Source organism: Esox lucius, chromosome 19 (assembly GCF_011004845.1).
Source record: "Esox lucius isolate fEsoLuc1 chromosome 19, fEsoLuc1.pri, whole genome shotgun sequence".
Classification (NCBI taxonomy): Eukaryota; Metazoa; Chordata; class Actinopteri; order Esociformes; family Esocidae; genus Esox; species Esox lucius.
The window spans coordinates 6,034,511-6,062,460 of NC_047587.1; the positions used below are offsets into that span (position 1 = coordinate 6,034,511).

The 27,950-nt window shown below is 42.7% G+C and overlaps 2 protein-coding genes across 9 annotated transcripts in view; one reads left to right on the forward strand and one right to left on the reverse strand.

The window, feature by feature from the left end:
- The window catches only part of LOC105018128 (protein arginine N-methyltransferase 8-B), a 22,919-nt gene extending 15,546 nt beyond the window's left edge, over positions 1 to 7,373 (forward strand). For 2 of the 3 annotated variants that reach the window (XM_010883310.4, XM_020040489.3), the window contains 3 exons: positions 2,682 to 2,832; positions 4,090 to 4,211; positions 4,896 to 6,479. In XM_010883310.4, coding sequence (XP_010881612.1) covers positions 2,682 to 2,832; positions 4,090 to 4,211; positions 4,896 to 4,979 — 357 coding nt within the window. In that variant the 3' untranslated portion in view covers positions 4,980 to 6,479. Of the gene's footprint in view, positions 1 to 2,681; positions 2,833 to 4,089; positions 4,212 to 4,895; positions 6,480 to 6,707 lie in introns of those variants that run through there. The other variant, XR_002195648.2, reaches the window with a different exon arrangement.
- Positions 7,320 to 26,795, reverse strand: cracr2aa (calcium release activated channel regulator 2Aa). 6 transcript variants are annotated; one of them, XM_010883304.3, is made up of 18 exons: positions 26,722 to 26,795; positions 22,412 to 22,819; positions 20,032 to 20,143; positions 19,704 to 19,914; positions 18,431 to 18,577; positions 18,043 to 18,133; positions 17,249 to 17,344; positions 15,767 to 15,954; positions 15,592 to 15,663; positions 15,258 to 15,306; positions 15,069 to 15,151; positions 13,640 to 13,994; positions 11,153 to 11,285; positions 10,263 to 10,344; positions 9,973 to 10,087; positions 9,454 to 9,555; positions 8,886 to 8,962; positions 7,320 to 8,438 (listed from the first exon to the last, which is right to left on the reverse strand). In XM_010883304.3, exons 2-18 carry the CDS (start codon positions 22,625 to 22,627, stop codon positions 8,351 to 8,353), a joined length of 2,217 nt encoding a protein of 738 aa, XP_010881606.2. In that variant the 5' UTR covers positions 22,628 to 22,819; positions 26,722 to 26,795; the 3' UTR covers positions 7,320 to 8,350. The 6 variants fall into 6 exon arrangements, with proteins under 6 accessions (XP_010881606.2, XP_010881605.2, XP_010881604.2 ...); XM_010883303.4 differs by lacking the exon at positions 26,722 to 26,795 and adding an exon at positions 26,598 to 26,715; XM_010883302.3 differs by lacking the exon at positions 26,722 to 26,795 and adding an exon at positions 26,216 to 26,388.
- Positions 26,796 to 27,950: the final 1,155 nt, after the last annotated feature.

The following is a 27,950-nucleotide window of genomic DNA, read 5'->3' on the forward strand; positions in this document are numbered from 1 at the left end:
CTATGTGGAAATTCTTTATAAATGTCTACTGATTGTCACGGTTAACAGGGGAGACAGCCCTGCTCTTCAATCACATCAGGTACTGTAGGTGAATGGATAATACTGCTGATCAACCAATACTTTTGTCATTATTTTGTTGGTATATTTCACATTGCTAGATCATATAGATTTAAATGCATGGTAGAATGATGGGTATAATGCTATTACTTTGTTATTTGGGTGCATAAGAACCTCTTCACATTAACACTTTTTGTGAAAACATTGTTTGCAAAATAGAAAAAAACAAAATTAAACCAGCATAGTATTTTGTTTCATTAATAACATTTATACAACAAAGAATATTAGTTAAACCAGTGTAATAATACATTGGCAATATGTCACCATAAGCCTCCATTCTGACTCTTTATCATTCTGTCTTTGTCCTGTACCACTAGTTAGGGATTGTGCCATGCATGTGTAACTGAGCTTAGTCTTGTTAAAATAATGCCTTTGTAAATGAGAGTTGGTTTTCAAACGACATACCTGGTTAAATCAGAATCAGGAAGAGGCAGCTGAGTTTCTCCTGAAGTCCACTCTCATCTCCACTGTCTTTAGGGCGTTGAGCTCCTAGTTGTTCTGACTGCACCAAGACACCAGATGGTCAAGCTCCCATCAGTAGGCGGACTCGTCTCCATCAGAAATCATTGAGTGTGGGGTCATCTGTACATTTCAATGAGTTTGTAAATTTCAATGAGTGTGGGGTCATCTGTAAACTTCAGGAGCTTGACAGAGTGGTGACTGGAGGTGCAGCTGTTGGTGTCCATGGAGAAGAGTAGGGGGGACATGGCGTAGCCTTGAGGGGAGCTCAATGGTCAGGGGGTCAGACAGTTGCTTCCACAGCCTCACCTAAATATAGGTGAACTACATAAAATAGAACATTTCCAGGTCTGAACTGTCGATTGTCTTGTTCAGGAGTAAGCATCAATTGTCTATTCTTGCCCTAACTGGTTTTGCTAAAATGACGAATGTAAAACGATTAGGAATTCAGAAACTTTCTTTCTCCAAATCTTTTCTCAAGGATTTCCACAAATTCAATAAGATACATTTTGTGATAATTCCTTGATATAATCAAGATATTATGTTTTTGTTATTTTCAACTAAAAACCTTTTTTGCAGTGTACAGAATGTTTGTTGTTGCTGCCCACCAACCATGCATGTCAATAGTAATATACCCTGAATCTGTCTGTCTAGTTTTTCAATGTGCCCTTCTTATCTATTTTTTCAAATGGATCTTTCTGCTCTGTTCAGGTGAAAAATAACTAATGTTTTTTGTTTCTGAACTGTCTCAATCCATTTAAATGATAACCAGGTGTGAAATTATTTTTCTTTTAAAGTTTGCATTTTTACTTCACAATTTCAGTTTTTTCTTGATGCCTGGTAAGATTAAACATTTTAAAAATTACAACCCACTGACAAAATGTTGCATGTCATGCAATGGATTACAAGATTCATCATATCAGTAATCTAGTAGACAGACACCGTCCATGAAAAGGAGATAAAAAATGAAATGAGTGCCTTATGCTCAAAATGTTCTCATGTCAGTGAGAATGAGTAAGAGAGTGAAAGCTGAAGATAAAGCGTCATCATTCACCAATGACCAATAAACAGTGTTGACTATTATGGGAGTTGTTTGTGAAAGTCAGCAGGGGAGGTTGAGTGAGGTCACATATTTCCCTGGCAAATGTGGCAATTTGGGAACAAAGCTACTGGCTGAGAGTCTACATCAGGGTTATTCAATTCCGGTCCTCGAGGGCCGAAACATTTCTGGCTTTTATCCTCTACTATTAATATGGCACTGATTCAGACCTGAGATGCCAGGAGACGGCAATCAACTAGCAGGTAGAACCAAAAACCAGAAGTGTTTCGGCCCTCCAGGACCGGATTTGAATAGCCCTGGTCTATATAATATAGGCAGTAGATAATCAGACGTCGTCTGAGCTCTAGACCATCTGCCTGTTTACCCCGCTGCAACAAATTCAGATGGAAGGTCACTCCTGATTGCTCTGTAATGAAACACTAATGTGATTTAAGAACCTCACAAGAGACCGGCACTGCATTCCAACATCATGCGCTCTCCCCTCGCCCACTGCAGAATTACAAGGCATTAGATACCCTGTTAAAATATGGGTTATGAATCAGGAGAAGTCTGTAAAGGAGCAGGATGTCAGCACGATCTACCATTACAATAGTTACTGCCATGACCCTGTCTTCTCCTTGTTCGTCAACCTTTAGAGGGGGTTTCTGGGCCGTGGGGGTTTTGGTTTCAGCTCCGTGACCCTGTTGGTTGGAGCAGAGTTAGAGAGCAGAGGCCTCAGTCTTGACAGAGAGAAGAAGGGGTGCAGGAATAATCCAGGACACAATGCTCAGAGGCACCGCCACATAGATCATATGACACACATAAGACCTGCACCTGGACACGCTCACATCTCAACTCACTTCTAGCCTCCCTCAACTGGCTGCTTCATGACCACCCATAGAGCAAAAAAACCGAGGCCTACATGCACAATGCAGAAACTGCTGTGTTGGCCGTGAATAGTGTGAATAGAACCATAATCACTCTAGATTTCCGCGTGTGATTAGGATTCGCTCCGCTAGCTGTAAGTGTAACGTGGCAGTGGGGGATGTTCCTTTGTCTCCAACAGGAGGTTGACATCTACACAGTGAAGATCGAGGACTTGTCCTTCACCTCAGCATTCTGCCTTCAGATTCAGAGGAACGACTACGTCCACGCCCTGGTCACCTACTTCAACATCGAGTTCACCAAGTGTCACAAGAAGACTGGCTTCTCTACTGGTGGGTCCGGATCTATTTCCCTCTCTCTTTTTTTCATTCTTGGTCTCTCTCTACTTTGCTGTGTCTACATCTCACACTACATCTCCCCGTCTGTGTGGCAGATTTTCTTTCGCAGGCTCACACAGGTGTAGGCTAACTTGCAGCATGATGTGAGTTATTAAAGGAACATGTAAACCAATGTGTGTTGACTAGAATATGTAGCGATATGGCGCTGAACTTAAAAATGACAAAAAGCAATGTACAGTAAAGGATGTTTCAGTGTGGAGGGCTCATAAGCACTCTGTACTGGCAGCTTTCCATTTCATGTTGTCATCAGACCAACTCCTGTCAGGGTTTTATCCTCTTAATTGGCAGCAGCAACAGCAGCAGATTAAAGGCCTGCTGCTCTGTGACAGGTCAGCCAGAGATCCAGCTCTCTGAACAGAACCCCCTCGTTGGGTTCCATTCCTAGACAATTCCCAGACAAAGACACCTCTAATGAGCTCTCTGATGGGGCAGAAAGGCATTGGCTGAACAGTTAATGCTGATACCACTGTATTTTAGAATGCTTTGGAATTCCGATGAAATTCGCACGATCCAGAGAGCGCAGAGCGATGTGCTGAGTTCTTCTGGCAAACACTGAGTTTGGACCCCTGTCAGTGAGTGACCTCTAGTGGTGGAGTCATGTCTTACATTCTCTGTGAGGGTAAACGTACAGTATCTGCACTAGTTTGCCTAAATTGCCTTTATCAGAGTTTGTGATGCAAATGGGATACTTTCTGTGTCTCATTACCAGATAAAACCATGTGTTGTCACTCCGAAATGGGGACATGTTTTACTTTGAACTCCAATTATCCAGCGCTTCCCCCTTCTATTGATTTGAGTTCTGTCCATCAGATCGGATCACCTTAGCCAATGCTGAACCCAGCCTGCCTCACTGAAACTCCTCTGAGGCCATTGATTTCCTATATTCTCTTGGTTATGGGTTTATCATGGAGCACACAGAGCTGGTCTGACATGTTGAGTGAAGTTGGGAGAAGGCATCTGCTGCTGGAGAAAAAAGGCATCTGCCACTGAATCAGCACAGCCTTACCAATTCAATTAGGTTCCTGATGTCTGCTGTGCTTTTAAACTGAGTGTGTGATTGTGACCAAAACATTTTTTGGGGCCTTTGTATTCCAGAATATTTAAATGATACAACAGCAATTGAGTTAACTCTTTAAGCACTCAGATCTGAAGTGAGGATTTGAGTGTAACTGGCCGTATGTCTTCCTACAGCCCCCGATGCTCCATGTACACACTGGAAACAGACAGTGTTCTACCTGGAGGACTACCTCACCGTGAGGAGGGGCGAAGAGATCATCGGCAGCATCAACATGAAGCCCAACGACAAGAATATAGTGAGTGTCTGGATTCCAGGACTAGGAAAAGGCAAATCATTTGACGTAGAAGGTATAATTATCGTATAATTATGGGATAATTTCCCAGTCCCAGATTAAGTCTGGTCTTAGACAAAAAAGCTAGATCCAGGGAGAACGTCCACTGAAAGTGGTTTGTATTCCAGGACCAGGCTTTATCTGGCTCTGGGAAAGCACCATATTTAGCGACTGGACTTTTTCTTGGTCTGCTCTAATTATGAGTTTGAAGGTTCTGGCCAAGACCTACTGTATGGAGAAGTTACGAGGTCAAATAAAGCCATTTCAGACAGATAATGTATTTAAGCCATCTTTCCACCACTGCCTCCCCACAATTCGTGTTTGTACTCCAATCATAGTCTTTGTGATAGAGGTCAAAGGAGTGAGAAACCTAGATCCCTGTGAGACCCCAGATTAAACAGCAGATAATCATAATTACAGTGTCAAGGCCCTCGCTCTCCAAAGTGCTGAATAGATGTAGTCCTGGAGTCTTCCTCCTTTCTTCATGTGTAGACATTTTCTCAGTGAGATCTCTCAGTCAAGTCCATTTCTAGGTAGGACCGAAATCAGAAAGTCTGATTGAACACTGTGATTTCTCTCATTTCCCCCCATGGTGAATTCCTGTTCTTTCTTCTCTTCCTGTCTGTCTCTATCTATCTTTGCCTGCAGCGTGACTTGGATTTCACCTTTGAATTGGATTTCAAAGGACAGATATGTGAGGCAGCGATCTCCCACGACTACAAAATGCGCTAGCTAGGTGTCCAAAAGTCAGAGCTGGTGTGCAGTGCTGCCTGCAGCCCCAAAACCACGAAGGGAGGAAGACGCACGCCCCTTGACAACCGACCCTGAGGAGAGAGTACTGGATGACAGAGAAAGGATGGAGGGATGAAAGAGGCCGGGATGATGGGTGGGAGGAGGGAGCGGGTTGGAGGAATCAGAGAGTAGATTGAGCGGTGAATTTATAGATAATGGAGGGATGAAAGAGGATGGGTGCAGAGAGATGGAGGGATAGACCAGAAAAGAGGTAGGTTGTGGAGTGCAGGGGTGGCACCGAGAAATATCCACATGCACACATCGGCGCCATGTTTAGGACACAACTTTGAATGTAACGGCGTATTAATTCAGTGCTCTTGTCTTAATTCTTTTTATTGGTTATCTGTACTGTATGTGAGGCTGAAATCAGCATTATCTTGATATCGGTCTTTGTTCTTCCAAAATTATCAGACCAGAACATAGATTAGTTGATGAACATAATAATTATTGAGTTTTACTCTTAGGGGCCCAAATGATCAGTTATTGTATCTTTTGGTTACTTTGCATGTATAGATGATCAGTAATGGGCCTGATAATGGGTCTGATAATGATCCTGATAATGGGCCTGATAATGATCCTGATAATGGGCCTGAAAATGGGCCTGGTAATGATCCTGGTAATGGGCCTGATAATGGGCCTGATAATGATCCTGATAATGGGCCTAATAATGATCCTGATAATGGGCCTGATAATGATCCTGATAATGGGCCTGTTAATGGGCTTGATAATGATCCTGATAATGATACTGATAATGATCCTGATAATGGGCCTGTTAATGGGCTTGATAATGATCCTGTTAATGATCCTGATAATGGGCCTGTTAATGGGCTTGATAATGATCCTGATAATGGGCCTGTAGAGATAATTCTCCTAAAAGGATGTTAAACCACTCTGTTCAGCAATGGCTTTACTGAACATTATCATGTATGGTGATACTGTAAATAAACTACATACGTTATCGGCCAAGGAACATGTAGCACTGCATTCTGTCTGTAACAGTGTGAACGGTAGTGTGTGTTTGCAGACAGATGATGTACTGCAAGTTGCAATATTCTGTAACTTTGCGAGAGCTCTCACATTTGCGCGACTTGCGCACCAGGGTGTGGTCTGTGGTTTGGGTTACAGCTGTGACGTCCACATTTTAGTCAGTGTGGTGAGGGATCCTCGCCTAGCTAGATGTCTGCAAAACCTGACTACGAGGCCTACATGGCCCTTATGGGTTAGCGGTGTATTTTGCTCATACCATAGACTGTTGATTAATAAAGATCTTAAACAATAACAGGTGTCTCTTAAGTTCTAGTGAGGCGATTGACGTGAAGATGAAGCCTCGTGAAGTAGTGTGCTGTGCAGCATTTAGGGAGAGGGGTTACAGTAGATCAGGGGTGTCAAACCGGTTCCACAGAGGGCCATGTGTCTGCAGGTCTTTGGGTTTTCCTCTAAATTGGTTCCCAGGTCAGACCTGAACAACCAGGTGGTGGTAGAAATTAACCAATTAGTGAACTAATTAATCAATCAGGTACAAGGTGAGAGCGAAAACCTGCAGACACTCGGCCCTCCGTGGAACCGGTTTGACACCTGTGCAGTAGATGCTCCTCACTGCACTCAGAAGCTATTTACCATGCATGTTCTGGCGACGCCCTCTCAGGTCAATGTTCTGCCTGTCCTCAGGTCAGTGTTCACTCCAGCCTGTACTACACTGGATTCACAGATGGCAGCCCCCCTACCTTCATCTGTGCTCTTACTAAGAACATCATCGCCAAGGCAACATCTGGAGTGTTCCCCTTCAACTGAGCCTGCCCCCACCCCCAACAGTTGTGTACTGTAGTTCTCACACAGCATCGTTTGTAACCAAAGACATACTTTCTGTAGCCAAGACACGGATACACTCAAAGTGAGTTTTGTGCATTGGATGATTTATTATTTATATACTCTGTGTAAAGCACCACTTGTGAAATACAATAAATAATACATCTGTAATATAGCATGAAATTCAGTCAGTTATTTATGCCAAATCACTTTTTAAGGCTAGATAACTTATTTTCATGTACCATATATTTCATTTGATTATTTATATCAAATTGCCTTTAGTGGTAATAAACCACTATTTTAAGTCATTCACAAACAAGTTCCTGTATGATAATGTCACAATTCTGTATTCAGTTAAATTGTATTGTTAATTTTAGCTGCATAAAACAATGCTCAAGACCAAGATTGTGCACTAGGAGGCATCAGCAATCAGTTTGACAACATGGAAACATTGTGCTCATAAATTACATTTTTATTCTGTTTATTTCATTCACAAGATCAATTCAATAAATATACAATACCAATTTATTATTCACAGAAACCATACAACATATTTTGTTTATATACATTTCACATACATTATGATACACAGGTACAGTAGCACGGCACAAAGTCAACCCGGTCAGTTCCCTTAGTGACTAGAGGACAGACTGGAGGGTTCAAAGTGACAGAAACGTCCTTAAACATATTACACGCACATCTGTGGACAACTGAGGTACTGGAATGGATCGGTGCAGTGACTGCGGACATTACAGAACGTCACAACAACCCCAGCCCAAGCACAAGCAGATTTGTTCTAACCTACTCTGTGCTATATGATGTTTTCTGGAATGGTCACGGGACATTTTTACCTGCGCCCACTAACAAATTAGTTTAAGATGCTGGAATGTGGAGCAAAAAAAGCCAGTCACTTGGAATGACTACATAAACAACAACACAAAGACACTAAGAGAAGTCTTTCATGGCAATAACACTGCAGCTATTACATAAAAACAACATATAGTGGAGGCAGGTTGTGCGCTAATTCTTTGATAGAGGTAGAGAATGGCAGAGCTCTACTATGGGTACACTATGATGGCGAAGTGTAAAACAAATGTGAAAAAGTTGCTATACATAGCTGGCTTATTCCATTTAAGGGATAGACTAATGTACTAATCAAAATGATCCAATATTAGAATATTTGGCTAGATGAAAATACAATTTAATTAAAATACAATGTAGTAATTAGGAAAATACACATATACAATACTGCTTGTTATTATACAAGTGCAATTCTGTGCTAAGATAAAATCTGAACGGGAGGCGTTTTAAAAGCCAGTCAAGTGAACAAACCACATGGGTGTATACTGAGAATCACACAGAGGGACAGAAGTACGGTTAAGAGGTACTGTACCATAGATCCTTGAGATCTTTGAGTTCCTAAGGACATAGTGGATAGTGAGTATCTGGTAAACTGTGTGTCGTGTATTGAGAAAGAAGAACCGTAACTGATAAAGATTTGGTTTCTAGCAGCAGGACTTCTTGTTCTGTGAAGAGCTGTTCCCCAGTCGGACGGTCTTCTCTCTCTCTCTGTCCTCCTGCTCTTTAAGTATTCTAGGGGACACAGGAGAAGAGATTTCACTCAGAAGACAGCCAGATAATGTAAGCCCGCCTTCCCTCTGGTCCTCCAGGACAGAAACAATTTGGCTTTTCCTTCTCTACTCCTGATCAAAGACTTAATTAATACCTTGAATGCCAGGCGAATGCAAATATCTAGCAGGGGGAAACAGAAGATTGGCATACTACCAAGCTATTTTTAAGCAGTTTTGATTTGCTAGCTACACTTCACAGCTTCACATTCCAGCTCTTACATTAACCTTACTACAGGGATGGATGAGGCTTGTCCCCGTCTCTGACTCTGGCTGGCCCGTGGATTTGCTGCATGTGGCCAGTCCAACACTCTATTGATACAATGCTGAACTCTCAACTAATGTCAGACATGTTTTCATTTGAGTTGAAATGCACTGGTCAGAATTTCACACAGCATTGTACTGTACTGACCTTGCCAAATGAACAACAGAGTCAACCACATTGTGTCCGGAGCAAGCACTGCATTCATAGAAAATCAACTGGCAATCCTGTAAGGGAGATTTAATAAGGGTCATTAAAAGATAACAATCCGGATCTCAGTGGGACGTGAAATACAGGGCATATTAAACAGGCTGTGGCAGCTCTGTAAGCCTCTCTCCCACACAGTGAAAAGAAGGAAGGGACCAGTAATTGCTGTCTGGAGTAATGGCCTTAGAAGCTAAATGAAAAAGAGCATCTCCTGACTGATCTGAGGCTCTTAGCTTTTATTGATCACCATAGAAATGACAGGCCCAAGGAAAAGAAAGGAAATTATAGGTGAAATCTGCCTAATGACATGGGCAGTAGGAAAGAAACAACACAGCCCTGGGCTCTTTTGATGAGGCCCACACAAAAACAGACACAGACACACACACAAACAGACACACAGACACGTTTCATTCGATTTACTTATAAATTGAAAAAACTGCTCCCTACTCTGTCTGAGTTAAGCCTGTTAAAGATTGGGTTTATTAACACAATGCTAAGCTGAAGGACATACCTTGGATAATTTCTCTCCCACTCTCGTCTGAATCACCCGCTCACTCTCCTTGTCCGTTTTGTTGCCCAGCAGCATGATGGGAATGTCCTCACCGGCCCCCTCCTGTGAAGACAGACACACAGATGATGGTGGCTGAGACACTTTCAGTAGGGCTAGAACCCCGCCCCCAGCCGTTATCAATATAGACCCCCATGTACTCTGAACTGTCACTCAATCTGAAACAACACTGAATGGAAACTTGGATTGTGCCACTTCCCATACACATTATGAATCAGGTCAATGTTAAGTAATGTACTGTGAAATTGAGCAGGAGGCCCTCTTGTGCAAGCTATCGCGTCCCTGTCAACCCCATCGCGTCCCTGTCAACCCCGTCGCGTCCCTGTCAACCCCGTCGCGTCCCTGTCAACCCCGTCGCGTCCCTGTCAACCCCGTCGCGTCCCTGTCCACCCCGTCGCGTCCCTGTCCACCCCGTCGCGTCCCTGTCCACCCCGTCGCGTATCTTGACTAGAGCTTTTATACCTGTACACTAGTCAGCCACTGTCTCACTGCAGTGAAGCTTTGCTCAGCAGTGATGTCATACATGACCACCACACCGTCAGCCTTTCGAAAGAACTGCTTGGTGATGCTGCGATACCTGAAGGGGCCAAAAGATCAAGTTAGAAGACCGACAATTTCCCCCCTTTGTCCTTCATCCCCACAGACAAAATGAACAGCACGTCCTCTGGTCAAAATGTTTTTAAAGGCATATACTACGTAGTATGTTCTAGTATCATGTGCAAAAATGCATGCTGCCAAACCAGAGTTCCCACCTCTCCTGTCCTGCTGTATCCCACATCTGCAGCGCCACCTGGCTGCAGTCTACGGTTATTGTCTTCACACTGTAGTCTAAGCCTGTCGACATGGTGACAAAGATATTAGTCTAATTTAATACTGAAAAATATGAGCACCATCACGGCTGTAAGTTGCTCTGGATAGGTGAATGGCTTATATAACATACTTAATAAGTCATTTAACGACTACATTGTTTTTCGATGGCACACTGTAAGATTGAATAGGGTTAGACAGTAAAATGAACTAATTAAAAAAATAAAGATTTGTGGGCGGAAAAACAGATAAATCAAGGCCCTTGGGAACTATTAGGGTTTACTAACTTGCTTAGGGGAAGAGCTACAATGTGTGGAGTGAGGTAGAAGAGGACATCAAGCAACTTCTGGTTCCTGGCACACTCCTAAACACTAAACTGCATATTTATGGTTGCAATCAACTGTAATTGTTATTTCTTATATATATATATATATATATATATATATATATATATATATATATATATATATATATATATATATATATATCCAAAAACAGTGACGGATATATCCAAAACATGGCGTGGTAAATGCAATTCAGTCAATACGAGACCATGGCAGGGTTTCTTACACTTCTGCAAAGACGTGCAAGATCAACACAGCAGAATCCACAGTGTTAAACAATCAGCACCTAAAAGTGCTTAGTGAGTGAAGCCAGTAAGAGGTGTGGTCAGCCAGACATAGCAATAGGGCTTATCTAGGGCCTGCCAAGGCAAAACATATTGACTGTAGTTATTCCTCACTGTTCCACTGTGTTTTGCTCTACTGGTGTCCAATGAATGTAACCCTGATCTGGTCCAGGAATGGAGGTCCTGTGGAGGCCACTTGACACCTACCCACAGTGGCGGATGTCCCAGGGTAAAAGCAGTCATCACTGAACCTCCTGAGGAAGGAAGTCTTCCCCACGCTGGAGTTCCCGACCAGGACAATCTTAAAGAGCCGGTCTGGGGGTGACACTGCACGTTGCTCCTGGAAACATACAGATAAAACACAAGGAAATAGAATTGTCAGAAACAATGTACATTTTATACAACTCTTCCAAAACACACTTGATTGTTATGATATTTGAATTGCAGCTGTCAAATTCGATATACCGTCAACTCAAGGACTATTGGCACCCTTCATGAAATTTAGCACAGAATAAGAACACAAGCAATAACTCATAGTTTAAGCTGAAATAAATGGGAGGGCCATATACTTCCTATACTTACAACAATAATTCCTCAAGCACAAAACATTTTATGTAGTTTTTTTTTTTCATTCACTTTCGCTCAATATCATGAAGGGTGCCAATTTCTTATTTTGAGTTGGCTGACACATGGCCATAGGGGTAGGCTAGCTGAGGAAGCCATTTTGTGCAGTAAGCAACACATTTAAGCATTATGTTGGCCATTTTTGGCAATTAATTTTTTTTTTTCACTCACATATATTATTGACACCAGAAGTTTTCCGCAATGCAGAAAGGCACTGAGAAAAATCGCCTGCTGTCAATATACGCAATTAATATAATTTTTTAAACCAAAAAAACACTTATTCAAAATTACTTTGGAAATGTAATTACAGGATTTTACGTACAGCAAGTTCTTAGATACTAAAATGTCTCCAGCTTATACAGTCAACATAAGTATAATTTCAAAGCAGATACCTCCTAATACCTAAAAACACAACTATTCTCCTGTTATATGATCCAAGTTAGGGATCTACAGCTCCTACTGATCCTGCTGTAGATGCTGTACATCATGGAAACTCACTGAGTTGTAAGTATGTAAACCATTTTTTTCAGGTTTACTGCGGAGTCCCCTCACTGGAGGTAAGAAACCCAATCAGCTGTGACTGTTCTTCCACCACCTCAGGGCTGGTGGAACACAGTTCTCCACATCCACCTACACCTTCGAGCAGAGACTTCTGCTGACGGCTACCACTACCGCTAAGCTGTGTTGTTGTCCCACTTAGCCATCTTAACATGAGGTATGTCTTACGACTAAGATGCAGCAATGTAACAAAAACCTCTTAACCCTGCTCTTAACTTGGTTGGGATAACAAACAAAAGCGGTCTGACGCACAAAACAACCCTGAAAAGAAAAGGAGACATCATGTGAAAGGCGGTTAAGTAGGTCAACTACGCCCAGCCTTCACCTATTCAGGAAAGTACAGAAGGACCACAAACGTCTCTCCACATAATGACCTCCAGCACTGCTGTTGGGTCTGTCTGTCTCCTCGTCCAACATGCTTACATTCACCACTGGCTCCTCGGCCAACATGCTTACATTCACCACTGGCTCCTCGTCCAACATGCTTACATTCACCACTGGCTCCTCGGCCAACATGCTTACATTCACCACTGGCTCCTCGTCCAACATGCTTACATTCACCACTGGCTCCTCGTCCAACATGCTTACATTCACCACTGGCTCCTCGTCCAACATGCTTACATTCACCACTGGCTCCTCGTCCAACATGCTTACATTCACCACTGGCTCCTCGTCCAACATGCTTACATTCACCACTGGCTCCTCGTCCAACATGCTTACATTCACCACTGGCTCCTCGTCCAACATGCTTACATTCACCACTGGCTCCTCGTCCAACATGCTTACATTCACCACTGGCTCCTCGTCCAACATGCTTACATTCACCACTGTCTCCTCGTCCAACATGCTTGCATTCACCACTGTCTCCTCGTCCAACATGCTTACATTCACCACTGTCTCCTCGTCCAACATGCTTACATTCACCACTGTCTCCTCGTCCAACATGCTTGCATTCACCACTGTCTCCTCGTCCAACATGCTTACATTCACCACTGTCTCCTCGTCCAACATGCTTACATTCACCACTGGCTCCTCGGCCAACATGCTTACATTCACCACTGGCTCCTCGTCCAACATGCTTACATTCACCACTGGCTCCTCGTCCAACATGCTTACATTCACCACTGGCTCCTCGTCCAACATGCTTACATTCACCACTGGCTCCTCGTCCAACATGCTTACATTCACCACTGGCTCCTCGTCCAACATGCTTACATTCACCACTGGCTCCTCGTCCAACATGCTTACATTCACCACTGGCTCCTCGTCCAACATGCTTACATTCACCACTGGCTCCTCGTCCAACATGCTTACATTCACCACTGGCTCCTCGTCCAACATGCTTACATTCACCACTGTCTCCTCGTCCAACATGCTTGCATTCACCACTGTCTCCTCGTCCAACATGCTTACATTCACCACTGTCTCCTCGTCCAACATGCTTACATTCACCACTGTCTCCTCGTCCAACATGCTTGCATTCACCACTGTCTCCTCGTCCAACATGCTTACATTCACCACTGTCTCCTTGCCAACAGGCTGACCCCTGGGTGATGAAGGTAGCATTTCATCTGTGACTTTGGTTTCAGCTGACTTCTGTACCGTCGTTGGAGGGGGCGTGGGAGCATATACAGGGTTCACCTGTAACTCAATGTACTCCTCCTCCTCCTCCTCCTCACTCCACTGGTGGAGCTGGGCCTGGTAGTCATCCTGCAGGAGCTGAGGTAAGGGGTCCTCCTCTATGGAAATGATCCTCTGGAGGTGCCGGTGTGGGGATTCGGCCTCCACGGCGTCCAGCGGGCTGTCGCCATTCACGTCACCCGAACTCTTCCTTCCAAGGTGGCGGAACGCGCCCTCCTCATCCTCGCTGGAGAGAGGGGGAAGACATGAGAATTGGTGGGTCAAATTTTGTATTGCAAATGCTTTTCTGGATAATCACGTTATGACAGGAGAATGTGAATATATGTTCAAGTACATTCAGAATGATGTAAATACCGTACAAGAAACAGGCCGTTAAAAAAGCAACAAAAAGAACTGCAGCCCATGTACTTCATCTACGGAGTTCAATTCAACATGATTAACAAATAAACTACAGTCACAGGCATTCTGAATAACAGTATATACAGAGGTTAAGGAAGCTTATACAGTCTGGTATAAAGTACCAACCATAGCAACGTGAAAGACACTGGAAACTGTTTCTATACCTTCTAGAGTGTGTTTCGGTTGAAAATGAAAGGCAAGAGAGTTGTGCTAAGTGGTTGAAACACATGATGTGGAGGTATGAGCTCAGGCTCCAAGTGTAATGGGCCTAACGAAAAAGGTCAAATGTAATTACACTTAAATGTTTGAGTTTTGTTAGAGACATCATTCATCAAATTGTAGGTCCACTGTGTACTGTTTGGACCCTTGTTTCTCGAGTGGGAAACTGCATAGGTAGGCGTTTGAAGTGATGGTTTAACAATCAGATGAAAGAATAATCACTTGTTTATGCCATAATATAAGGGAAGGGTTATTCACAATCATACCCTATGAAGTCTGGAACCTGCTGGTTTTTCCTTTTCTACCTAATCACTAATGTCACCCACCTGGTGTTCCAGGTCTAAATAAGTCCTTGTTTACAGGGTTGGAATTAATAAATGGACGGATTTGAGGTCCACATTTGAATACCACTGATATAAAGTAATACATGACAAATAAAATTTAACAAATACAAAATAAAAATCTATGTTGACGATGAACCATTATGAGCTTGAGGTTAAAGTCTTAGACTAGGCTTAATATTTTTCTGTGAAATCGGCCCATAAGCTACTTTCAGCCCTTATTACAGGTGAATTAAATGCCTGTTTCCAGGACTTTACTATACATCATAACTGCAATTATTTTTTAAAGCATTTCTAGGTAAATAATGCCTTTATTAAGGCATTTTAATTAATATCTTCACCAGGCCTTTCTGTCAATGGGATTCAGGGCATATGATCCAGGCGCCAGGTTCCAAGCAAGTTTTTTAACAGTATTCCTGGGTTTCTGCAAAACAACAAACACAAAATTGGAATATAAAAGTTTGAACAGACAGACAGACCGATGTTGATGAACAGAGAATGACTACATTCTGGTTAATGGACATACTTACTTGATAAGAACATATATCTCGCTCGTCTCGTAAATGTTTGTTCATTTCCCTGGAGACAATACAACAACGAACCGGTTTATTGCTACAAAAACAACAGGGTTTCTAGGAATGAGTATGAGACTGCTGATGTGTTTGTCTGAGGTAAGTGTAATATGCTACGCTACGCTACGCTACGCTACTAGCTTGATGGATGGTCCTGGATTACATAACCTTCATTACAGTACAACACGGTGATTGCTCCCGACAGAGCAGTGGACCTGAGCTGAGATAACCAAGGGCCTCGCTGTGTGTGTGTGTGTGTCAGTCTGTTCTATGCCACTTATCCCATGGCTACCTGAGAAGATCAAGTTGTTTCAGCAGGCTTGCCCGTTCTCGCTGCAATCCCTCTGTGACCCGATACATCTCCCTGTGTTGGCAAAAACAAATCCACATTTTCATCTGCTGTGGAGTCACAAGGTGGGACAAAAAGAGGATCTCAGACCCAGTGAGTTTCAGGCAGCCAGGCTTACATCTCCCTCTCATCATGCAGGAGGGAGAACTGCTCCTGCAGGAGGTTCAGCTGCTCCTGGGCCAGGGTCAGTTCCTGATTGGTGTGCTCCAGCTCCTGGGCCAGCTCCTCATTGGTCTTCTTCAGCTTCACGTTCTCCACCATGGTGACATGCTGCTCGCTGTGCAGCTCCGTGCACTGACGCTCCAACTGGGACCCAGCAGAGGGACAAGGTCACACACAGATTGGACGCGGACAAGCAGAGGGACGAGGTCACGCGCAGACAAGCAGAGGGACGAGGTCACGCGCAGACAAGCAGAGGGACGAGGTCACGCGCAGACAAGCAGAGGGACGAGGTCACGCGCAGACAAGCAGAGGGACGAGGTCACGCGCAGACAAGCAGAGGGACGAGGTCACGCGCAGACAAGCATAGGGACGAGGTCACGCGCAGACAAGCATAGGGACGAGGTCACGCGCAGACAAGCAGAGGGACGAGGTCACGCGCAGACAAGCAGAGGGACGAGGTCACGCGCAGACAAGCAGTGGGGGCGACCCACAAAACAACAACACCGGCAAATCTTCCATTTTATTAATCTCATCATATTTGGTGTACAAGAGTTTAAGGCCAATTCAAAGCGGCAGCTATGCACTAATAACATTCTAGTCTGCGTCTAGAAACCACGATGGCCACAGTATGACCAATGTGTGATTGCTATAATGCATGAAGCACTGACCAGTTCAAGGATTAAACAAGCAAAGTCTTCTAAACACATCCTGATCTGGTCTGACACACCTCCATTAAGCCAGGGGTAATGTGAGGAGATCCAGAACAGGCTATGGTCTTACTGAAACCTCAAACGCTACTATCAATGTTCTAAATATAAAGTATCAGGCCGAGTGCCACCACTCGGTACACAACCAAAAAAACATCATAAGAGACATGGACAAGGACATGGATGAGGCCAGCCAGCATCTGAATGCCTGCTTTAAGCGACTGTGTTGGCAGCATAGAAATATAACCCCTAGAACAGACATGTAAATGTTTTTGTCATTATATTTTGACAATAAGGAATGGCAATAAGGAATATGGTTAGACATTTACAGGCGTATTAGAGGTGACATGGAGCTCGGAAAGAAGGCTTTGATCAATTGGGTACAGTAGAAATAAAGGCCTTGTTTCCTTCATAAAGCAAACCAAGAAGTACTGGCAAAACTAGCATTTTAAATTGTCTTAATTAGTCTTAAGCGCTTCAGTGGTGTTTTGTGAGATTGTTCTGTGAGAGGCTGAAGGCTGCATACTGTCAGCTCCTAACTGCCATTAAAGAGTACGCTGCATTCAGGGACCACACTCCGCAATTCAAGACAACTGATTATAGCTGGAGAAAAATGATTCTGCAATCAGCTGATACCTCACATTGTCCAAACCACTTCCACGTATATATTAACATAGGTAATGTACATTACAAATCTATTCATTCTAGTTCCACCTGTAATGATCACCTACCCTCCTCTGTTTCTGGAGAATCTGATTCAACTCTCTCTCCTTACTGGACAGCTTATGCTCCAGATCCTGACTCCTAGATAGGAACCGCTCAGAGTCCTGGAGAGAAAGACAGAGGAAAATGTGAATCGAGAGAAAGAGAGATGAGTGAGTCAAGAACAACACTTTGAAATGTCTTTACTGACCTTACCCGGCCATTCTCACCAGTGACTTTATGCACATCTTTGTATTATGCATGTATTGTATAACACTCAAGTGTCTTTATTCCTTTAAAACCTTTAGAAAAAAATTACAAAATCATAGTGTGTTATCTTTAAGTTGCTGTATTTAATTTCCATTAGCTTTGGCAATGTAAACAAATGTTTTTGTTTACATTGTTTACATAAAGCCCACTGAATTGAATTGGGTCATAGAAAAAACAGAAGAAAGAGGATAACAGACAGAGAAATAATTTGTGAAACACTGAAGTTGTTAAAAGCCGGTCGTACTCAGTGTGAGATCTCTACCTGCATGAAGTTGTTAAAAGCCGGTCGTACTCAGTGTGAGATCTCTACCTGCATGAAGTTGTTAAAAGCCGGTCGTACTCAGTGTGAGATCTCTACCTGCATGAAGTTGTTAAAAGCCGGTCGTACTCAGTGTGAGATCTCTACCTGCATGAAGTTGTTAAAAAGCCGGTCGTACTCAGTGTGAGATCTCTACCTGCATGAAGTTGTTAAAAAGCCAGTCGTACTCAGTGTGAGATCTCTACCTGCATGAAGTTGTTAAAAAGCCAGTCGTACTCAGTGTGAGATCTCTACCTGCATGAGGATCCTGTCTTTCTCATTCTTGATTTGCAGCTCCATTTCTTCATATAAGCGCTGGATCTCATCATCATGTGTAACTGATTTTCTGTTCAGGTGCAGAAACCCATATCGTTAATGCTACAGTTGCCAAAATCCTAATTTTCCAGGAATTGTATTGTACAGCATTTAAGGGTGAACTAGAATTTAACTTCACATTGAATACATTTGGGGTGCTTCCAGTAAAATGTGTGCTATTGTAGTAGGGAAGTAATGTTCTGTCACTGGAAGAAGTGGAAGATTTCATTAAGTTTTGGTTTAACCAATCCAGGACCAGGCTATAGAAAGAGGCTCATTACCTAAATCCCTTGTGCATCAATATTTCAAAAATGAAGAAGTGACTAACCTTTTAAGGGCACTCTCCATCTCTGTCCTCTCTTGGTTGGCCTCTTTGATCTGGAAAGTGACCCTAGCCAAGAACTCTTCAAAGTTGGATAGAAGGTGTGGCTCATCTCTTCTTAGCTGGGCCCATAGACTACGTACCTCACCAGGACTGAGGGAACAAGACAGTTTGTACACAGCATGTATATTTATGTGGAAGAAAACTAAGGATGGAATAGAATATTTTGGGAACAAGGTCAATGTGAACATGTAGGACAATGCAGGCAGTGGGCTGTGAGCTGCTGGCAGCCTTGTTTATATAGCTGGGCAAAACAGACATTTGGTACAAAATTATCTTGGCCCTGAAAAACCCCTTTCCTGTCAGTACAAAACAGAATGACTTTGATACAGTTAAAAAGTGATGTTTGCCTATGTCTTCACATCAGGTTTTCACGATAATAACAACTAGTAGGTCAACAAGATACACTGCTTCCTTGTAAAAGTCAGGGCAATGTTCCAGTATACAATGCATATGACTGACGGATCTGTTCACTGATAATCTGACTGAATGGCAAGACTCAAAAACCCTCTGGAAGACTAAAGCGGATATGGAAACTTTCCAGTCCTCATAGTATAGACTTATGCCATGTCAACTTCAGGAAGAGAAACCAGAGGCTGGTACACAAAATGATCTAATCTAAACGGTCAGCATCCCTTTTTGGTTCTGACCCAAGTGACTGACCCAGGTTTGTAAACAGTCAATAGGATGTACTTATCAAGTTGACTTCCCCCACTACTGTTTACTTTTATTGAGCCACACTTGTTTGCTGAAGGTGAGTCTAGCCAAGCGTTATCCAAGGCCTAACTCTTCCTCCCCCCTCATCTGAATGCCTGGAGTTGAAAAGGCCAAAAGCACTGGTACCAGCAACAATTTACCAATGACTAGAATAAATCCACAGACAGGAATGTGAGGGAATGTAATGATTTGTCTATTCAGATTAACGTTTCCTGTGTCTGATGGTTTTGGGGTAGAAGACATTGACTTCAGGCAATCTATTTTCTGCCAAAACAGCACGTCTGCAGACTTCATGCTTGGAAGCTCATAGAACTAAAAAAAAACTATCAAAGTACATCGATTGAATCAGGGCGGCAAACAACTAGAGTGGCAACTAGAATATACAGAGTCTTTTGTACTACAAGGAGTCCTTCAATGTAATGACAGACTTAGCTAATATAAGGGCATTGTTGAGAGATGGACAAAGAATCACAACACAAACGTCACAGACACAAACACTCACTCCTCAAAGACGTTGCTAGCACCCAAACTTTCCATTAGCATGCAGAAGTGTCTCTCCTCCTCGTCCTCACTGCCCGCCAGTCTCTCTTCCCACTGGGTCTGGAACAGGGAGTCAGGGCCCTGGATAGTGTGTTTGGAGTGTTCATTGGTGTGTGGGCCGGCCTCCCCTATTCCCTCAGTTACAGACACCCTCCGGCCAAAAAGGAACTCACCTGGAAAAACGAGAGTCCAGGTGACGACACGTTAAATTCACAATGAGGAAGTGATGACATGTGGGCACTTAAACATGCTTTGGACAGTAGAAAGGGAGAAGAGAACAGTCAACGTACTGAACCCTGAGGAGAACTCCTCCAGGGTGAGGTATCCATTGCCATCAGAGTCCAGGGTGGTAAAAACGTTCTCCAGCTCCTCTGCACTGAGGGGCAACTCTCCATGGAGCCTCTGTGGAACAGGACCCACAACAACCTTCAGCTACCATTGACATGACTGTCGAGTCCTTCATGCGAACTGTACATCATGGCCCAACCTGACAAGCCAAACGCTGTGACACCCGTGAGGTTCGCACATTCATGTTAACAATGAAACCACTTGTGAAAGTGATAGTAGCGAAGCATCTCTTATGTCAGCAGACAGAGTTCACAACCCGAGACACCACTGCCACCCTCCTGGCCACAGTGCCAAAAGCACTGGAAGCCTTTTTCAGAATCATCAGCAAATAATACATGTGGTTTGGTGGATGGCAGTTTCTAAAACATTATGAAGTGTAAACTTTCTCATAACTTATGCCACTCTGCTATTGGCTTATCAGTAAGGGGTTCTCAACCCTTACTGATAAGCCAAATTAGCCTAATAGGGTATAGTAAATAGTTCACTTAAAAAAATTATCCGTAGACAATACACTTTACAACCCACTTGCTCAGATTGTACACGGACAGAACAACACAAATACATTTTATTCATAGCCTACTTGTATGTGAATTGGACTAATTCACACAGACAACAGGGTGGGAGCTGGCGATGTATAATGAGCACAGGGAGAGGGTATAAGGAAACGTCCAACGCATTTCCATAAACACTGGATCAAAGGGATCCATTCTATCGAGAGACCCTCGTCTCGGTGTGGGCTCACAAGGGCTCCATCAAAGGAACACGGCCGTGGATGAATATGGAGGAGGTGTCTGGATCTGCACAATAATGTAGCTGAAGGAGCGGCATGACAAAGCATGGTTCCATGGGGCTCTTTGATGGACACATTTCTAATGTTCTGACACGGTCTACTGAATTAGAAATGTACAGGTTGTGACCACAGAAACTCGACTGAGCACACCATAGAGACGCACTGTAGAAGCGTTATAATGAATTCTGTGGCACTCTTGTTTTCCATCATTATCTCATGTACGTAAATATTCAGACCCGTTGCTATGGACATGCCTCAGTACTGAGCTCAGGTGCCATGGAGATGTCTATAGAACTTGATTGGAGTCCACCTGCGGCAAATACAATTGATTGGACATGATTTCGAAACCTGTCTATATAAGGTCCCAAACATCAGAGTGCATGTCAAAGCAATTACGATGCCATAAAATCCAAGGAATTCTCTGTAAACCTCAGAGAATTTGGTCCAGGCATAGATCTGAGAAACACAATGGCTGCTAAAGCATTGAAAGTTCCCATTAGCACAGTGACAGGGAAGACGTTTGGAACCACCAAGACTCTTCCTAGAGCTGGTCTCCCGGCCAAACTAAGTAACAGGGACAGAAAGGCCTTGGTCAAGGACGTGAACGAGAACCCAGTGACCACTCTAACCAAGCTTTAGTGTTTCTCTGAAAAAATGGGAGAACCTGCCAGAAGGACAACCATCTCTACAGCAGTCCAGCAATAAGGCCATTATGGTAGAGTGGCCAGACAGAAGCGTGACATGCCTGAAGGATGACAAATAGTTTCTATTGTGTGTTAACCTATTTCAAATGATCTAACACAAAACATTTGAAGGCACTGTGCAGAACATTTTTATACTCATTAAAAATGTTATGGATTACTCAAAACAAGTTTGTCACCAACTTCATCATTAAACAATATTGGACTGTATGATTCAAAACATTATTTTATAGTTTAAAAGCTGTGCCAATGTAGGATCATTCATGATTATATAATATTATAATAATCTAATCGTAAGTATGGTTATCATTAGTAGTATATATTATTTTTCACAAAAAGTTTTAATATAACCAGCTGGGATTTGGATATCTTTTTTTTCCTGAGACAACCTCTCCGAGATTAAGGTCAGATCCAGGACATTGACAGTGTCCCTGGCGCAACTAAGTTGAACTACTTTGCTCAAGGTCTGAATAACCTACTTTTCAACGTGCAGGCTGATAAGTTACTTGATATTTAGAAGTGGGGTAATTGCGTAATTCCTGTTACCAGCAAACCCCGGCTAGGAAACATACTGATACAACTCCAATCAACCCACCACATCTTTTGGCTATTTTGAATCCCACAGAGTGGAAAACTGTAATTCAGCAGTACGAAACACAACAGTGATGAAATAAATCACGACAAATTAAATATGATCTAAAACAGATTTCAAGAAAACGGCTACCATGGAATCTCTGAGGTAATATATTTTTTTGGCATCCTGAAATAACAATAACCGTTCACCTAACTTCCCAGGTGAAGGTCCGATCCGACTCTGTCTAAAGATCTCACCTGCATGTCCCTGCGTGTGATGAAGCCCTTGTCCTCGATGTCACAGATCTGGAAGAAGTCATGGGTCTTCTCCAGCATGGTGCTGTGCTCCGCCGGCCTCTCTCTGCCTACTGCCTCACAGTCCTTCCAGTCACACTCCGCAGGGCTGTGCTCCCTGTCCCTGTGTGGAGGAACACTCCTCAAACTCACTTTGGGCGTACTGGTAAAAGCTGCCATGGCGCGTGTGTGCCGTGTGGCTCCTCTTCTCCTTCACATTGGTCAGGTGCCCTCAGGTCTAGATGGAAGTTGAGAGAGGAGACCCAGAGTAGGGAAACAGGTTCAGGCTGCAGCACACCAGTCTCTTTGCTGTGATGTCACTGCTTGTCATCTCTTAGCAACCACTTCTTCAATTAGTCGATGAAGTCCAGTCTGAGAAAGAGAGGCAGCAAGGAAGAAAATAACCCTTTAAAAGCATATTTATGAAATTATTCATAAAAGCTGACATTTGTGACACTTTGGCCTAAGCCAGTCCTTTGTTTAAACATTAGCTACTAAAACGCAAACTTCGGTGTTAAACTTTGTTATCTCCTTCAATTCCCAATTCCGTTGCATCCAATAGGAGTTCAGATCTGGTCGTATCATAAAAACCATAGGCTTGAGAGTATCCCACAGTGTGACGTGGACCTGGGCGATGGGAGGCAGTTAAGACCACCATCCATAATGGCGACGCCATACAATCTAAAAAAAAAAAAAAATGCCTAACTACACACGATTTGAAAAGTGCAATGCCAACCGTTCTTGATTCCACCAATCAGACGGAGGACGCCGCCCTGGACCCACGGCACCTCACGGGCACAGGGCGAGACGACGCAGCTATGCCACAAAATGTCAGTCCTCACAGTGAGCTGGAGTTTGTAACCCAACACCACGGTCCTAATCGTCCAGTGTGACGCGGCGAAAGCACACCGCTGCCCGAGGAGGGTTCAGGCACCATGCAGGAGGGGATTGGGAAAACACTGCTTTCAAAAATCCTTTTCCCAGACTTATTCCATATCCACTGTCCCCAGAAACAAAGGGCCAGACAAGGAAATTGACTTTTCAATTGAGCTCAAGTGTCAAAAGACAAAAGTCTTTCAAGACTTGCAACTGTGAGAAAAAAAAATGCTCAAACGCGAGGACGGTGACACCTGCCTCGTCACGCTTCCCTATCAAGCAAACAATCAACAAGACGAGCAAAATTAGGTCAGCCCTAAAACCGGCATGTGGCGAATTCACTAGGAAAACGACATGTGTGTATTCTTGTATGTATCCATTATATGTTCAAATATTCATAACTTTGACAATGGTAATATAAAGCATCTAGCCCCCAGAACATAAGGACATGGGGGTGGGGACTTTCATAAGGTATTTGCAGGAATCCATTTCCATTCACTGTTTAATGCAAGTAAATGAATGTACTGCTTGAACACAATCCAGCAATGTTAACAGTGTATATGACTCATCAAAACCCTGAAGCGCTGTTCTCTTGGTAAGGTGAGCATTGTGACAGGAAATGACAGACATGGTAAAGTTGATGGGCGGCAAGTTGGGCTGGACCTCGAGGAATACCTCAGCATGTCTAGAATGTCCGTCAGGAAATATTGACAGGAAAAACTACAGTTGCGAAGCCTACATATGGGTTCCTGTAAGCACTGGTGTGGAAGACTGCCTTGAATGGGCCCTGTAGACTGCAGGCCAAGTCACTGGAGAGCAGGCAAAGAACACACACACAGACACACACACACACACACACACAGACACACAAAGACACACAGACACACAGACACACAGACACACAGACACACAGACACACAGACACACAGACACACAGACACGATTGTCAGCTGACATTTTGTTAGCAAATATATATATATATATATATCAGTTGAAACACTTTGCAACTTACTCTTTAAAGTTGTTGTGACACAACCCTTTCATCTAGACCAGAGGTTTTCATTCCTCTTCTCTGAAACCCCCAACAGTTTCCTGTATTTTAAATAGTCTACCAGGCTATCATGAGTAGGCCTACTCGGTTTATTATCTATAAAGAGAATATTACTGGCCTATCTCGGAAGTACGGTATATCACACCAATATCAACGATCCTATTTGGCACTCTGAAAACAGTCTTTACTATTACTTAGGCTACATGGCATGACGACACATCACCAATACTCATAGGATGAATGAAAGTCCCACTGTTGAACGTAAAAAGACCTGGACATTTTGGCTATAAGTCAATAGCAAAAAATGTGGGCTTACATAGAAACCATGGGCTTTTGTGGTCCTTTATGCCTTAGTTGGTAGATTATGGCACTTGACTTTTAGCCAGGGTAGTGGGCTCAACACGCAGAACCAACCCAGAGTTCTAAGCTTACTATTATTACTAGGAAAGATTTTGCACTGAAAATATAGGAGCACACAAGGAAATGTAAGGTACACAATGAAAACAATTGGGCAGCTAAAGCAAGAATTGTGTAGGCACAATTAAATGGGTTCACTGTACAGCCCTGTACTTTTTCTTAAAAAGTGTAAGCATGACCTTAAATCATTTTGAATAAAAGCAGCTGCTAAGTGGCAAAGACATTTATTATATTAGCCCAGGCCTAAAGTAGCTTCCATAACAATTGCATTTCAAACCGACGGTACATTTCAGTGTAAGCTGTTTCAGTGATGAACTTAGGAAAATACCCTGCTGTATGACTTTGCATACAGTTACCAGACTTATCTATCAAACAGCGGTGTCAAACCAGAACAAATTCAGGGAGACAACATTTGAAGCCAAAATCTAGCAAATATATGTTTAAATGATCTGAAAGGTTTTGATTAAGCTAGATAAAACGAAAGCATGGTATTCATTAAAGTAAAAAAATAATAATAATAAATAAAACAGCATTCATAACCCACATTCAACAGAAAATGTGTTATCTACAAAAAGACTGCCTATCAAAAGTGAGTAAATTAATTGAGCAGAACAACTACTAGGATGTATTTTGAGAATTTGTAAATGTGATAAACAGCATTAATCTGCCTTGTTCCATCGGAAATCATACAAGAACAGGACAGGTATATTGCAATCGCCATATCCACTACAATAACATACATAACTAGCCTATATTAAACTAATGTTGCCATACATTGCTATAATGCAAATGTGTGAAATTCACAAGCAGTCCCTCTTGATGTGTCTTAACCAGCTCCTGTGACTGTACAAACAATAATAGCCTGTCTATTTCGGTCTACGATGGTGTCAGAACATCCTACAAAGCCACAGAGGGATTTTTAATGTTTGGTCCGACAGGTGGCAAATGAAAATATCAAGTCGCTTCCTGGTTGAGACAATTTCCCATGGCTGGTTTCTGTTCAAAACAATAATGGACTGTCAAAAGGTAAACAATTCCAAAGTCGTGAAGCAAATTACTACAACTGTGCAACGTATTACATTTAATAGCCATGGAATGGCAAAGCTGTTTCGGATTATTAAAAAGTAATGTGGAAAAACTAGGTTTTATATTTTCCAAACACGTTGGCTAACCTTTTTTTGTGAACTTCAGTGATGATGATGACCCATGAACAAAATCTACTGATTTCTGGCCTGCACAATGCCTATGAAATGACACGTAATTATGTCTGCCAGTAACTGAAAGCGGTCGTAGTTTTCAATCCCCAGTCCAACAAGATGAAATATCTTTCGTGCTCTGGTTCTGGGCAACCAATTTATACCCTAATTTTTCAGGGTAGCTGGTAAATTAATCAAAAGCGAATTAGACAGATATAGCTTACCAACCTTGAAAGACATGCGGGTGATTCTTTTATTTTTACCGCTGACCTAACAGATGCTGACCCATGCCACCAGAAACTTCTAGTTTAGGCTACAACACGTGAACTAAATGTTAACCAGCATTAGCCAACTTCCTGATAACAAAAGTTTAGGCTACGTAACGCAAGAGCGGACTTTCGCTAAAATATAAAAAGGTTCCTCTTATGTCTCATACCATCCTTCACCAGTACGTTTCATTTTTAAAGTACTCAGCAAATTAAAAGTGCTTTGATCTTTGTTAAATCCTTCTCAAATTAAAGTTTACGTTATACCTGCAACTGCGGACAGCTGTCCACTAACCACAAGGGTTTATCAAAACTATTTTTTTAAACGTAAGGTTTTACGTTACCATGTATTTCTGGAACGAAGCAATGGCCGTTGTAGACAATTTAAAATATGTATCTTTGGTTGCAATAATTCATATTGTCTGTTTAGTTTCCAGTGTACTCTAACGGTAAAGGAATTTCGCTGACCTGCCTGCAGGGGAGGGACTTTCAAAAAAGCTGTCAATACTTGCGCGTCGTCTGTTGCTGTAGTTACATTTCCACGCGGAAGTTTCCCATATTGACAGAGCAGTGAAGGAGATTTATAGAAGTACGTTTGGTAATAATTGGGCATCTTGTTTAAGTAGCCATAATGGCACAAATTGTTTTTTTGACTGTACAGATTAGAAGTATGAGTGTTGTGCCGCTGGCTTCTACCAGGCCTGTAACCATAAGAATTATGGTCAGAAAAAGGCTTAAATAGAGAAGCTGTTTGAGTCTCCTATAAACAATTTTTATTGTACAAGAGCTGTTTTATATATGCCTTTTACATAAATAATCCAATAAATGGTACATCAGTTACTCTTGCTGGTGTGGTTCGTCTTCAGGCAAGCAGCCTGATGTTATGAAAATGTTTTTGCGCTATCTTAAGGAATCTACACAAGTGGCATGTCTTTTACAGTCTCCAAGTTTTAGACTAGTATATACAGGTGCTGGTCATATAATTAGAATATCATCAAAAAGTTGATTTATTTCAGTAATTCCATTCAAAAAGTGAAACTTCCACACAGACTGATATATTTCAAGTGTTTATTTATTTTAATTATGATGATTATAACTGACAACTGATGAAAACCCCAAATTCAGTATCTCAGAAAATTAGAATATTGTGAAAAAGGATCAATATTGAAGACACCTGGTGCCACACTCTAATCAGCTAAAAACCTGCAAAGGCCTTTAAATGGTCTCTCAGTCTAGTTCTGTAGGCTACACAATCATGGGGAAGACTGCTGACTTGACAGCAAAAGACGACCACTGACACCTTGCACAAGGAGGGCAAGACACAAAAGGTCATTGCTAAAGAGGCTGACTGTTCACAGAGCTCTGTGTCCAAGCACATTAATAGAGAGGCAAAGGGAAGGAAAAGATGTGGTAGAAAAAAGTATACAAACAATAGGGATAACCGCACCCTGGAGAGGATTGTGAAACAAAACCCATCCAAAAATGTGGGGGAGATTCACAAAGAGTGGACTGCAGCTGGAGCCAGTGCTTCAAGAAACACCATGCATAGACGTATGCAAGACATGGGTTTCAGCTGTCGCATTCCTTGTGGCAAGCCACCATGAACAAGACACAGCGTCAGAAAAGACTCGCCTGGGCTAAAGACAAAAAGGACTGGACTGCTGCTGAGTGGTCCAAAGTTATGTTCTCTGATGAAA